The following is a 14,450-nucleotide window of genomic DNA, read 5'->3' on the forward strand; positions in this document are numbered from 1 at the left end:
CTATTATCTCTCCCTTCACGTTCCGATCTGGCTCTAGCTCTGGCGGGGAGGCTGAGGGTGACGACGATGGAGGGGAGGGCCTGAGACTTCATGGGAACCCCCTAACACCTGAAGAGCTCAAGGCACACGGTGAGCCTCTGCAGCCATGGCCCAGAGGGAGGAAAGGTCCTTTTTATGGCAGCCACTTGTGGGATCCAGAAGTAAATGTGTGAGAAAAGCTGAGCCTGGGGGCCTTGGCATTAGGAGCTGCAGCTCCCTCAAGCCTCTCCCTCCCCAGACTTAGAGACATACCGAATGTCCAGCCCTGCAGGCCTCAGAGGAATGTGGTTCAAATCCCAGGCCTGCCATGTACCACCCGAGGACCCTCGGCAGATCCCGCCACCTCCCGGGGCCTCAGCATCCCCCTCTGTAAAATGAGCAGATCGGAAGAGAGGGTGCCGCAGGTCCTTTCCAGCTCCAGATCTCCAAAGACCCCGAGGAAGCTTCGGCTGTCTTCAGCACACGGGGCTTAAGACAGAAAAGTGCCCGAATGCACGTACAAAAGGATTTTTGGCCAACGGGTCTGGAACAAAACTGGCTTTGAGCCTGACCTGTGGTTACCCCTAAATTCACTCTGCCGCCTCCCGCCACATGGCCAGGGCGCTGGACTCACCTGATATGCCGCTGGGGTGGCGGCGGCTGCTGCTGCCTCCTGGCATCCTCCCCCAGGCGGTTCAGTGACGGAGAGCGGCTCCGAGGCCCCGGCGTGTAACTCCCGATGGTTTTCACTGTGCCATTCGGGTTGCCCTGCATCTGCTGCAGGAGCTGCGGGGAAAGGCTGCGGTGGGAAGAGGCCGAGGAGCAGACGGACCAGTCGGGGAGGTTGTTCACGTTGAGGTTGTTATCACTGTTGGAGCGGAGCAGGACTCGGGGGGCCGCCAGCGTGCTCGGGGGTCTCCGCCGCCGGTTCGAGTATGTCGGGGCCTCTCGGAATGGCACTAGTAATGGAAGAGAAAAAGGAAAAGAAAACATGGTGAGCAGGCCGTGCTAAAGGAACAATCATATGTTACCCCAAGACATGGAGTCAGGAAGACCCGAGTTCAAAATCTGCCCTTGACACTGACTAGCTGTGTGGCCTTGGCACAGCATCTTCATTTCATTGGACTCAGTTTTTTCTCATCTCAGAAATAAGGAGGTTGGACTTGAGGGTCTCTAAGAGGCCTTCAAGCTCTAAACCTAGGATTCTACTGAAGAAGAGTTTCCTTTTCATACTGAAGGAGAAAAAAGATTACCATTACCGCTCCTGTGCCAAAGTTCCCATGCACTGTGGTTCAACATCCATTTATCTCTCCCTCTCTCCTCCCCTTCATCCATCCATCCATTCATCCTTCCCTCTATCCGTCCCTTCATCTCTCTATCCATCCATCCCTCCCTCCATACCTTCATCCATCCATCTATCCATCCACCCATCCATTCATCCCTCCCTCTGCCCATCCCTTCATCTATCTATCCATCCATCTCTCCCTCCATCCCTTCATCCATCCATCCATTCATCTATTCATCCCTCCCTCTATCCATCCCTTCACCTATCCATCCATCCAACAACCTTGTTAATATTGGAAAACATCTAGGGTTTCTCTACCTATTCTTAAGTCCCCCAGTTTTTTTTTCCTCTCTTGGTTCTTTCATATAGCATCATTTGGGAGCAGTGGGGAGGGCCTTGGATTTGGACTCAGGGTTCAAATCCATGAGAAATCACTTGCCGTCCCTATGAACTGGGGCAAGTCATTTCCATTCTTCCAACCTTGGTTTACTCCTCTGTGAAATGGGGGAGTTAGGCTCTATGACCTCAGGTCATTCAGTTCTTAAGTCTATGATATCATAATCTCAAGGCCCCTCACCAGCCTAGTTACCTTCCTCTGGACACTCTCTACTTTAGCAATTTCCTTTGTCAAATGGAGCTGCTGCCCAAACTAGATCCCATCCTTCAGATAAGGTCAGACCAGGATTGGACAGATTGACTTTTGAGGTCATCTAGCCTAAGCCTCCCATTCAAGTGAGGAAACTGAGGCACACAGAATGAAGTGACCTGAAATCAAGTCCTCTCATCCAGCCCACTACTTAATAGCAGCATGAATTTAGACAAATCTCTCTTCAGCCCCAACTCCCTCATCTGTAAAATGGGGAGAGTACTTCTACCCCTTCCCTCATGATTTGCATGAAAATCAAAGAAGGTAACATACACATACACAAAATGCTGAAAATGGAATTACTAAAAACCAGTAAAATGAAATGAAAAAGTAAACGCATTCGGATAAGCCCAGACCTCCCCCATATTCTACATTTTAGGAAAATGCATTTCCAATCTAAGCTCACTGTTGTGAGGGGCAAAGGGGGCAGGAGGAGTTGTACAGAGTACAAAAACCAATCCTTTGAATAGATTATTTTTGCTTAACATAAAAATATGAGCGAAATCCAGCCTTTAACCTAGAGTTTTGTTCAAACCTTTTTCAGTCTCATCTGACTCTATATGACCCCGTTTGAGGTTTCCTTGGCTAAGATACTAGATTGGTTTGCTGTCATCTTCCTGAGCTCATTTTATGGATGAAGAAACTAAGGCAAACAGGGTTAAGTGACTTACCCAGGGTCACACAGCTAGTAAGTATCTAAGGCCAGACTTGAACCTAGGAAGATGGGTTTGACTCAGGACAGCTGCTTTATCCACAGAGCCACCTAGCTACCTCTCCGCTTTGGAGTTAATACCTTTTAAGGTATGTGTACATGTGCTCCTTGTGGTGGCAAAAAACTGGAAAATGAGGGGACGTCCTTCTATTGGGGAATGGCTGAACAAATTGTGGTATCTGTTGTGCTATCTGTGGAATACTATTGTGCTAAAAGAAATAATGAACTGGAGGAATTCCATGTGAACTGGAAGGACCTCCAGGAACTGATGCAGAGTGAAAGGAGCAGAACCAGGAGAACATCGTACACAGAGACGGATACATTGTAGCACAAACGAATGTAACTGACTTTGCTAATAGTAGCAATGCAAAGATCCAGGGCAATTCTGAGGGATTTAGGAGAAAGAACGCTATTCACATTCAGAGAAAGAACTGTGGGAGCAGAAACACAGAAGAAAAACAACTGCTTTACCACATGGGTTGATGGGGACATGATTGGGAATGTAGACTCTTAATGATCACCTTAATGCAAAGATCAATAACATGGAAATAGGTCTTAATCAATGACACATGTAAAACCCAGTGGAATTGCGCATTGGCTATGGGAGGGGGGTGGGAGGAGGGTAGGGAAAGAACATGAATCATGTAATTATGGAAAAAAATATTTTAAATCAATTAATTAAATAAAAATTTTTCAAATAAACAAAAGGTACATGGCACAATTTGGGAGGCTAAAAAGATAGCCATCGGGGTGGTCCTGGAGCCCATTTCAGAGAAGAAATCCTCCACTTCCTGGGCAGGTACTTCTGAAGCATTTGTTGATTGAATACTTGTGTGCCCTCACCACAGGCCTTAAGGTTCCCCAAGTCCTTTCCACAGAAAATGATGAGGAAGTGCACTGGCCTGAGATTTGGCACATCTTGACAGCTCCAGATATGTGCCATGATTGGACCCATATATAGGTCCATTTCCTCATCTGCATTTAGATGCCACACAATCACCAAGGCTCTCCTCTGCCTCAAATATTGTGATCCCCTGGAAAGAACGCTGGACTGGGAGGCAGAGGAGCTGGGTTCAGATTCTGCCTCTGCTAAATCTCCTCTCTGGGGCTCGGTTTCCTCAGAGGTAAAATAAAGGGATTGTAGTAAAGATACTGAGATAGTGGAAAGGGTGATAGAATTGGAAGGCAGGGAAGAAGGAAAGGAGCATTTAGTATGTGTCTCTTGTATGCTGGGTCCTGGGCAACCACTCCGGGAAGGCAGGTGCTCTTGTTATCACCCTTCTGCAGTTGGGGAAACTGAGACAAACATAGGTTAAGTGGCTTTCCAGGGCTCACACAACTAGCAAGTGTCTGAGGCTGGACTTGAACTTGGGTCTTCCTGACTCCAGGCCCAGAGCTCTACCCATTGCATCACTCTATGGTGTCTAATACGCCCAGCACTCTGCTCATTTCTTTTTACAAATATTATCTCCTTAAATCTTCATAAGAAACATTCAAGGGAGATGCTATTATTAGCCCCATTTTACAGTTGAGGAAATTAAAGCAAGACACAAATTAGGTGTCTTGCCTGGAGTCACACAGAAAGTAGGTGTCCAAGGCTAGAGTCTGACCTCATGCCCAATGTTGTATCCAATGGGCCACCTGCTGCCTCACCTCCTAGGACTTCCTGAATTGGAATCGCAGACTAAGATCAGGAATGGACCTTAGGGGTCATCTAGTACAACACTCCCATATAGCAGATGAGAAAACTGAGACCCAGAGAGGCAAAGTAAGGCCTGCCCAGGGTCATCCAGGCAGTTGCTGAGAGAGGTGGGCTTCCAGCTCAGCCTTCTGACTCCCAGGTCAGAGCTTGTATTACAGGCTTTGCTACTTTCCTCACTATGTCTCATTTTTCTCATCTGTAAAATGACTCGGTTGGACTGGAACACCTTTAAGGTACTTTTAGTTCTAACTTCAAGATCCTGTGATAACGCGAGGGGACCGTCACTGGCCCCTCTGGTTCTATACACCATGAACTCACAATAAAACTTCAGTTTGTCTATGCTTGTGGAGGGAAGAAAGGAGGGAGAGCTGCCCAATCATACGGTTGCCTTAGTTTCTGGAATTCCCAGAATTCCTGACAGACGGGACTTCAGGTACCCTTTGAAGAATACCAATAACGGGGAGCTCACTACTTCCTAATGCCCTTTTCATACTGTTGGACAGCGCTGGTTGGGACTCATTTTTCTTGTTTCTGCCTGATCCAGGCTCTCTGTTCCCATTCACAAAGATGCGGGCCTTTCTGCTGAGGAACGGTTCTTTCTCCTCTAGCCACAGATTTCTTTAAGCCTTTTTCTAAAACGTGCATGGAGTGCCGGGTCACAGCGATGCCTCGTGGGTCTCTCTAGGCCAGCAGGTTGGCTCCCTGGGGAGGAGCACACGTTCGATGCTTCTTGAAACTCGGGTCATTCTCTGGCCACGCTGTGTGGAGCAGGAATGGGAGCCCCCTTCGGCCCCATTAACCCTCTGAAGCATCTCAGAAAGCAGCCGTGGAAGGAAGAAAGGGTAGAGAGCAGAGCAGCCCTTCGGCTTGTCCCTCCCGGCAAGGCTTCCGTGCCTGTGCTGGCTCTGCAGATCAGCCGGCACCGAAGCTATCCTGCCCTGAGAACACGAGGCGCCACTCCGTAAGCAGGCTGCAATAAGGGAGCCAGAAATAAGTATCCCCGAGAGAGGGTCGGTCCAGGGAGGGGAAGTTTCATTTCTCTCGTCCCAAGAACAGCCGAGGCAATTAAAACGAAAACGCTTTGGCACGTCTCTCCTGTGCTCCCGCAGAAGGCCCAGGGTTGGCGCTGCTTCCTGGCAGCTTCCTGGCCCAGGAAACGGACACTTGGGAGGAACGTGAGGGAAAGGGGGAAGATGGGAGAGCAGCTCAGGGCCAGTAAGCACCATCTATGGATGTGCTGGCACTAATTTCCTGCCATAACTTCCCAGCTGGAAAAGGAGACTCGGGGGTTAGCATCTCCTTCACACGGGGCCCTTTGTTCTGCCTTTTCCTTCAAAGGGGACGGAGGGAGAACCTGGCATTTCTCTGATGGCAGGAGCCTCCCGTGTGGAAACTCAGTCCAGCTATGCAGAAGGGTGACCTGCTTGCTCTAAGGTAGATGGAAGAGTTCGTGCATCGCAGGTTAAGGCCTTCCCCGGCTGAACTGACATAGAAGCACTGAGCATCTACTATGTGCCCGTCTCTGTGCTAATCCCACTCAACAAGTATGTGCTGGTGGCACATGATTCTTACTTGACCGAGCAAGTCTTGAGTTCAAGGCTGGCTGTCTTCCTTCCACACCACTTCACTTAGGCCACTTTCCTGTCCCTGCCATTTAAAAAGCTTGCACAAGCTGGCCTCAGACACCTCTTAGCTGTGTGACCCTGGGAAAGTCACTTGACTCCCCTTGGCCTTAGAATCAATATAAGGGATTGATTTGAAGGCAGAAGATAAGAGTTAAAAAAACCAAGCTTGTAGAGAAGAAAACCAGAAATGCCTTCTTGCTCCTTCTGTGTGGAAGCCCAGGCATGCTGGGGTTCAAGGCTTCCGAAGGAGAAGGACCTTTGTCCGTCTTTGCCCAGGCCCTTGTCTTGGAGACGAAGAAGCACACGCCTGAGAAGGGCGGTCGGCTGCCCACTATCTCCCAGCCTGGATCCGAACCCGGCGACTCGGAGCGCCCCGTGCCCGGCTGGCCCCACGCCGCATGCCTTTTCACAGTGCACACACTTCAGCGAGCAATAAAGGGCAGATCAGCGATCGGAAACGAGAGGGAAATACAAAAAGCACCCGCCGGCTCCTGGGGAGCTCTGCTCCGAAGCAAGCTTTGATTAAATACAGCCAGTAAGTATTGGAAAATGGCACATCAGGGAAGTAACAGTCTTTGCAATTAGGCAGCGGCTCGATCTCATCTCCCAGCCGCCTCATCTGTTCACTGCGTTGGGGAAGGCGAGGGGGGCTCTCGGAATTTTCCCACGAGGTCCCCCTCTCGCGGGCAGTTTCCCAAAGCGAAACCAGGACAAGGGCAAGGAGCCTGCTCAGGGGCCCCCCTGGATCGGGCAGGGCCAGGCCTCGGGGCTGGGTGGAAGTTCTCGAGCCCTTTGGGGTACTTTCAGAGGCCCCGCTAAGAAGGGACTTTTCCCTGAAGTGGATTTGGAAACTCAGAAGTGAATGGCCTTGAGATGTTACAAAAGCCTGGCCAGAGGGACCTCAAGTTCTGCCCTGGTGGGGCCGGGGGCTGGGGTGAGAGGGAGAAAGGGAGCAGGGACCGAGCTCTGTTGGAATTGCACTTTATAAACGATCAAACAAAAGTTTCAGATTTTTTTTATCTTAAAAGGTGACAAAAATGTGGCTCGTCCCAGGATGCTGTTCATTCTGCCAGGAAAATGGGATGAGTGATACAGCCTTGACAGCAAGGCTCTTCTGGGCCGGCGCTCTGCCCAACCACAGAATGGGTCTCTTCTTCCCCACTGCTCTGGATGGATGCCTTAGGCTCTGGGAAGAGGACTCTAGCAGTCGGGGCCCCTCTCTCAGCGCCTTCTGCTTTGGGGGAGACGCTCCTGGGGGTCAAGGCCAGAGACGTCCTGGGCTTCTCGGGGAAAGTAAGCGGGGAGGCAAGTGATAGCCCTGGCCAGGGATCGGGCTGCCTCGAATCACATTCTCCTGCCTCGGATCATTCTAGTGGGTTAGTACTTCTCTGCCAGCCTTTGTGACGGCACGTGGCACGGATGTCCTTGTGAAAGACAGATGACAATTGGGGGAGGGGCTGTATCTGTTAAGAGGAGGGAAATGACTTCCCCCAAAGGCAGCCTTTTATGGAAAGCAGGCAGCAGGGTAGAGCCGGGCTCAGAACCACCTGGGTTCAAAGGCCCTCCAGGCACCGGGCAACTCAAGGACGATGGTCAAGTCTGAGGCTCAGTTTCCTCATCTGTGTGGTGAAAACCATGGAAGCTCCCTCAAGAGACGGTGGTGAAGAGTTCTCTGGACACCTTAAAGACCTTCAGGAATGGCCACTATTACAAACAAATGTCTGTGGGCAAAGCCGGCAGCCATGGAATCTCCATTTCTATCCCCCATAGTGGCAAAACAGCAAAGAAGACCTGAGAGAATGGGGGCCCTGGCTGCTGGCCCACTGGATGCCCTTGGCCAAGTCCCTCGGGGTCCCTGAGCCTCCCTTTCCTCCTCTGTGGGAGGGGGCGCTGGCTCAAAGAAGCTCAAAGAAGCTCCGGCCACGATCCCTGATCGAATCAGATCGAAATCTGAACTTGCTTTGGCATCTCTCTCATGGAAACTCTCAGTAAAACCAGAGGAAGCAGCCCACACAATTGCCGGTCAATCACTGAAATCCCAGAGCCCCCCCCCTCCCCCTCCACTCCCCAACCCTGGGTGGGGAGGGGAAGGGAAGGCTAAGATTAGAGTCTCTCCGAGAAGCCATAATGGAGAGGCCAGACCACCAAAATACTTCGGGGCCTCCCCCTCCCCAAAATGGGCAGCCTGGGCAATGGCAACCTACAGGATGCCCATCGGCAGGGAGCTTCCCGGCCCCTCCGCTTCCTGCCTGTTTCCTCCCAGTTTGTTTGTGCCTCGCCGTTATGGAGCAAAGCGCTTAGCCCTAAGAGCATCTTCCCAGAGGAAGCCTCAGCAAGGACTGAATCAGTGCCCTCCCGCCCTCCCTCGCTCCCTCCTGAGGAGGCTCTCCGAGGGAGAAATGGCTCCATCAGAAACACTCCCCAAAGGCGGCTTTGGGGCCCCAAAGACCCGAGAGAACCACTGGGCTGGCCGAAATGATTAATATTCCACCCGGCTGTTCCCCCCTTATTTTATTCCTGGCGATCTGCAAAGCGTAAGTGGGCGGCTATTTTCTTAGCTCTGTCTTACAGGAGTTATTTATATTCCTTTCCACAATAAAAACCAACAAGGTAGGACAGGCGGTGTATGGACCCCCGAGGCAGCCCCACACGGCTCCCCCCGCTCAGCTATTCCATCCAGGGGAATGCCGGGGGGCAAGAGAGACCCCCCACCCCCACCGCAGCCTCGAGCCATTCCAGCCAGCCAGCGGTTGGGATGCTCCAAGTTCTTGGCCAAGTCCTCAGTCGCCCTCTGAGGGAGCCCAATGGAGGGAGCCAAGTCAAGCCTGCCAGGGAGCTCCTGGGATCTCATTTACCGACCCAGCATGCAGGAGGGCCACATTCCCAAGTATTGGGGAGCGGCGTTCGCCGAGCTCCGGCCACTTTCCCGGGTGCAGCGGGAAGGGGAGGCTGGGGCCACTTTTCTAAGTGATGTTTCCAGTGTGGAAGACGAGGCTCCCTCTGCCCCCCCAGCCCCCCCCCCCCACAAAGGGCTAGAATGAGTGCGGCTGGGGAGCACAAGCCCCTGCCCCCCCCCCCCCGCCTGCCCCCCCCCCCCCGCTTCGGCTTTCCTTCCTTCTTTGTTAGNTCAGTGGATGCAGAGCCAGGCCTAGAGACGGGAGGTCCTGGGTTCAAAGCCGGCCTCAGACACTTCCCAGCTGGGTGACCCTGGACAAGTCACTTGACCCCCATGGCCCACCCTGACCACTCTTCCACCAAGGAGCCGATACACAGAAGTTAAGGGTTTAAAAAAAAAAAAGCAGCAGCAGCATTCAACTTAGGACATCAGGAAGGTTTTGTAAAGGGCTCCTCTTGGGGCAGCTTGGTGGCTCAGCGATGGGAGATCCTGGGATACTGCCTAGCTGTATGACCTTGGGCAAGTCACTGAACACTAAATGCCTAGCCCTTACTATTCTTCTGCCTTGGAACTGATAACTCAGGATGGATTCTAAGACAGAAAGACAGGAAGGGTTGGTTGATTGGTTTGTTTTTTTTAGTGTGAGCTCCAATTTGGGGAGGCAGAAGTGAGCACATACCAGGCATGAGGACATGATTCAAATGTCTTTCATCCTTTTCATTCCCATGAAATTCGTATGACTTAAAGGGACCATCAACCAAAGTCCATTCTCTCTCTGTGCTCTGGAGAACCACAAATGGAGAGGACATTATACATTCATAACATATCCATCCCTCTCCTTGCCATCTATATAAGAATCAATGCTGTGTATTAGTTCCAAGGAAGAGCAGTGAGGGCTGGGCAATGCGAGTTAAATGACTTGCCCAGGGTCACACAGCTAGGAAGTGGCTGAGGTCAGATTTAAACCCAGGATCTTCCCTCTCTGGCAACTGGCTACCAACCTACTAAGCTGTCCCTGAGAGTATAGATTTTTCAAAGGAATTTTACAAAGGCTCTTCTGGGAAACTTTACAAGGCACTTCTGTACCCGTGAAGAAGCTGCTATTGATACTAATTTAATTAGTTAAGACCAAAGCAAGTACCAAAGCTAATCAACCTGAGGGATCTCTTTGGTATAGATGGAGGCTGGGGTGGGAGCTACAACATCTAAGAGGTTTGGCTAAAGAATCACAGGTCAAAGAAGTATTAAAGCCGGAAGGGACCTTAGAGCACCTCATTCAACAGCCTGAATTTTACAAATGGGGAAACTAAGTCCTAGAGCTGTGCTGGCAAACCTATGGCACCGTGTGCCAGTGGGGCTGCTCCGTCCCCCTCTCCACAACAGCTGAGGACATTTTTCACATACCTGCCCCTCCACCCAGCAGCCCAGTGTGAGCACTTCTTCCCTCCCCTGCCTGGAGTAATGTGGGAGGCTCAAAGGCGGCTGTCGGGTGCCTTTTAGGCATGCAACCACTAAAAGGTTTGCCAATACTGTCCTAGAAAATGGGAAGCATGGTAATCCAGTGGATAGTGCTGGGCCTGAAGTCAGGCAGACTCATCTTCCTGAATTCAAATCTGGCCTCAGACACTTACTATCTGTATGACTGGGCAAGTCACTTTGCTCTGTTTGCCTCAGTTCCCTCAAGTGTAAGTGAGCTAGTGAAGGAAATGCCAAACCACTCTAGTACCTCTGCAAGAACTGGGCAACAACTTGAAATGACCCAACAACAAAATCCTCCTAGAGAGAGGTAATGATTCAACCCGAGGCACTTGGACTGAGGTCTCTGAGCTTGCATCCCAGGGCACTTTCCACCATGCTGCACCACAGCTAGAGGTACAGTCATGCATTGCTCCTTCTGTCCTTTTCCAATGCTTACGAAGCCTTTTAGGTCCATTAGCTCTTCTGATGCTCACAGGGGTCCTGCAAAACCATTTGAAACAGAAGCAGCAACCACCCTATCATGCCTGAGAGGAAACCAAGTCCCAGAGAAGCACAACTTCCCCCAAGAAGGCAGACATTTCCTATCGGCAGAGCTGGGGTTAGAACTCGGAGCTCCCGATTCCAAATCTTTCCCCTCTACTACACTGTTATCCAAATAGAGGAACACAGATGGAGGGGGCACAGAATGGCATCTGGACCCATCCCCCCTTCACGTGGTCTCCCTTCTTAAATATCCAGAGTCTTCTTGGGCTCCAGGCATATAATAGGCGGCTAGGTGGCTCAATGGATAGAGCACCGGGATTGGAGTCAGGAAAGCCTGAGTTCAAATCTGGCTTTGGGTACTTACTAGCTGGGTAACCCTGGGCCAGTCACAACCTCTGTCTGCCTCCATGCCTTTAACCTTTTAACTTCGTATGGCTGTCGTGAGGAGTCGGTAAGATTTATAAAGAGCCGAGCATAGAGCTCAGCACATCGTTGGCCTTTAATAATTGCTTATTCCCTTCCCCTTAATAAATGCCTTCCGAAGCGGTGTCTGAGCCATGAAAGGGTGCCTCGTCCCTTTCTGCTCCCTCCTCAGCTTGGCTTCGCTGAGTCTTACCTTTAAAGAAAAAGAACCCACTGAAGTGCCTGTCGCTTTATTAATAAACTGCCACTCAGGGGTGTTTCTGTGTGTGTTTCTATTTTAAACTGCTCTCTGGAAAGTGACAGACAGCTGGGCCAAGCCACACCAAATTGCTCATCGTTCCCTGAAACGCAGCCGTCTTCCATACTGATGTCCGCCTTACCCTGGTCTCTCCCTGGGAGGGGGTTGTTGGAGGGAGAAGGGAAGCGACTAGATGCTCGGAGGGCAGAGGGCGATCGGCAGCTCCGCTCATGTGTCTGACTGAGCCTGAAGCACGGACTGAGGGCCCATCCTTCTCATCTCCTGGGCAGCCTTGTCCCCCTCGAAGGCTTGCCTCCGTGTCCTGGGCTGTGCTGACTTCGAGCCTTCTCACAATTCCCTTTACACGACTTGAACTCAGCCCCAGGGCCCAGAACCTCATTATGTTCACCAGCGACTCCAGGGTCACACTTGAACCTCACATCTTTAATGCGAGAACAGACCTAGGAAATCATTTAGGTCCACTTTCTTCATATCACTGATGAAAAAATTGAGTCCCAAAAGGAAGTGACTCACTCAGTGGCACATGAGTCTGGATTTGAACCCGGGTTCTTTGACTACAAACCCATGTTCTTTCCCCCACATTATGTCTGACTTCTGCATTAGGCATCTTACATCCCTTTCACGTCCGTCCTTCCTACTATCCTCATCCATCCGATGCTCGGGGCTAGCTCAGACCTTGTCTGTTTCTGTTGTCGTTGTGTATCATGTTTCCTTCAAAGTACTTTCTATTTTTTCCAGTGCTCTGAATTTCCAACAGAAGTGAATCCCAACGGGGAGGATGTCTGTGGTTGGTGTGGAAAGAAGCTGGGGTTGCTCTAATAAAAGCTGAATCCAAGAATTTTGCTAGGCAGGATCTGAGAGGATCCCAGAGTGTCTCATCAGATATTCTTAAGGAGATAAAAAGAACAAGAACAGCTCAATAAGCAAATGAAGACCTTCCGGTCAAACGCAAGGGTCTTAGCCCAAAGGACCATCTATCACAATCCCTAAACTGAGAAGTTTAGGCCACACTTCTCAGCATGTCCTTGAATGTGAAATAATGGATGGATTCTCATAGTCAGGAGAAATCTGGTACCAAATCTCACCACAGACATTGACTAGAAGCTCAGCAATCATTAGTAAATCATTTAACTTCTCAGAATCTCAGTTTTTCGATCTATAAAATGGAACTGACATCGGTACTTACTAACTACTTCACAGAGATGTTGTGAGGACCAAACAAGATAGTATACAGTGATCTGAGAACCTTCAAATGAAATGGTGTCCATCATTTGGCAAATGACTGAATTTTCCCAGACAACACAGACATTGTGGTGTCTGATGGTATTGAAATATTATTGTGTGGAAAGGAATGACGAACTGGAGGAATTCCATGTGAACTGGAACGACCTCCAGGAACTGATGCAGAGTGAAAGGAGCAGAACCAGGAGAACATCATACACAGAGACGGATACATTGTGGCACAATCGAATGTAACTGACTTTGCTACTTAGCAGCATGCAATGACCCAGGACAATCCCGAGGGACTTGGGAGAAAGAAGCTCTCCACATCCTGAGAAAGAACTGTGGGAGCAGAAATGCAGAAGAAAAACATAGAATCGATCATGTGGTTAGATGGAGATATGATTAGGGTTTTGATGTTAAAGACTCGCTCTACTGCAAATATGAATAACATGGAAATAACTATTGAACAACGATACATGTATAACCCAGTGGAACTGCTTGTCAGCTCTGAGAAGGGGGAAGGAAGGTGGAGGGGGAATCATGAATCATGTGACCATGGGAAAATATTCTAAATTTTTAAAAAAGGGGAAAAAAAGATATTAAATGGGAGGTGCAGCTTGGTGGCTAAATAAATTGAGAGCCAGTTCTAAAGACTGGAGGTCTTGGGTTCAAATCTGGTCTCGGATACTTCTAGCTATGTGACCCTGGGCAAGTCACTTAACCTCAATTGCCTAGTCCTTACCATTCTTTTGCCTTATACTTGGTATATCAATACTTGGTATTCATTTCAAGATGGAAGGCAAGGGGTTAAAAAATTAAATGGGAATTTCTAGGGTGCTTTATAGAAGCCAAAGATGACATTCAAAGGCAGCAGATAACACAGAATAAGTTTTAAAATTCAGAAATGCATAAAATATATGTATAGTATTATATAGTATAAACCAATTTCAATATTATAAGTGCACACAATTTCTTTTTCAAAGTTAAAACAAGTAAAAAGTTAAAGTTTTCTAAAAGAATATGAAAACCAGTACATGACCCCCAAAGGCCAGAAATGCAGATAATCGCCAAATGTTTACGCATTCACAAATGGATCAAAGTTACTCTAAATTCAAGTAAAAAGAAGGAAGTCAGACCTCTTCTCTGGCATGACTGGAGAGCCAAAAAAATCTTACGTGCATTTTCCGGATCGTAAGGGCTCCACACCCCAACCCCCTGCGATGGGGAAGAGATGCCCGTCGTGGCCAAATCTGACAGATGTCAGCCAGCATCCATTTCTTACCTATTAAAGGCTATCGTTATTTACTAAGGGCTCGGTATTAGGTACCAGGATGGGAGACACAAAGAAAGGCCAAAGCAGTGCCTGGCCCCAAGATCTTACCTTCTAGGAGAAGGAGGTTCCGCACATACAACTAGGTACATACAGAACATATCCAAAGGAGATGGGATAAGCAAGAGGAAAGCTTAGGAAAGGGCTCTTGAAGAAGTGGGAATTCCAGCTATCTTAAAGAACGTCTGAGAAACTAAAGAGGTCACAGGAAGGAGCAGAGATTCCAGGCATGAAGGCTGCCCAGCCTAATGGCAAAGAGATAGAAGATGGAATCACTTATTTGAGGGATCCCAAGTGGGAGGGGAGTGAAGTACAAGAAGATCGGAAAAGTAGGAAGTTAAATTTGACCCTTGAGTTAACATGGAACC

The 14,450-nt window shown here is 49.5% G+C and overlaps 1 protein-coding gene across 1 annotated transcript in view; it reads right to left on the bottom strand.

Annotated features, from left to right (window-relative positions):
- Window positions 1–14,450, bottom strand: part of SHANK2 (SH3 and multiple ankyrin repeat domains 2) — a 516,281-nt gene that overhangs the window by 380,093 nt on the left and 121,738 nt on the right. Inside the window, exon 4 of the mRNA XM_044682064.1 lies at window positions 665–977. Coding sequence (XP_044537999.1) covers window positions 665–977 — 313 coding nt within the window. The remainder of the gene's footprint in view (window positions 1–664; window positions 978–14,450) is intronic.

This window comes from Gracilinanus agilis, chromosome 6 (genome assembly GCF_016433145.1).
Source record: "Gracilinanus agilis isolate LMUSP501 chromosome 6, AgileGrace, whole genome shotgun sequence".
Classification (NCBI taxonomy): domain Eukaryota; kingdom Metazoa; phylum Chordata; class Mammalia; order Didelphimorphia; family Didelphidae; genus Gracilinanus; species Gracilinanus agilis.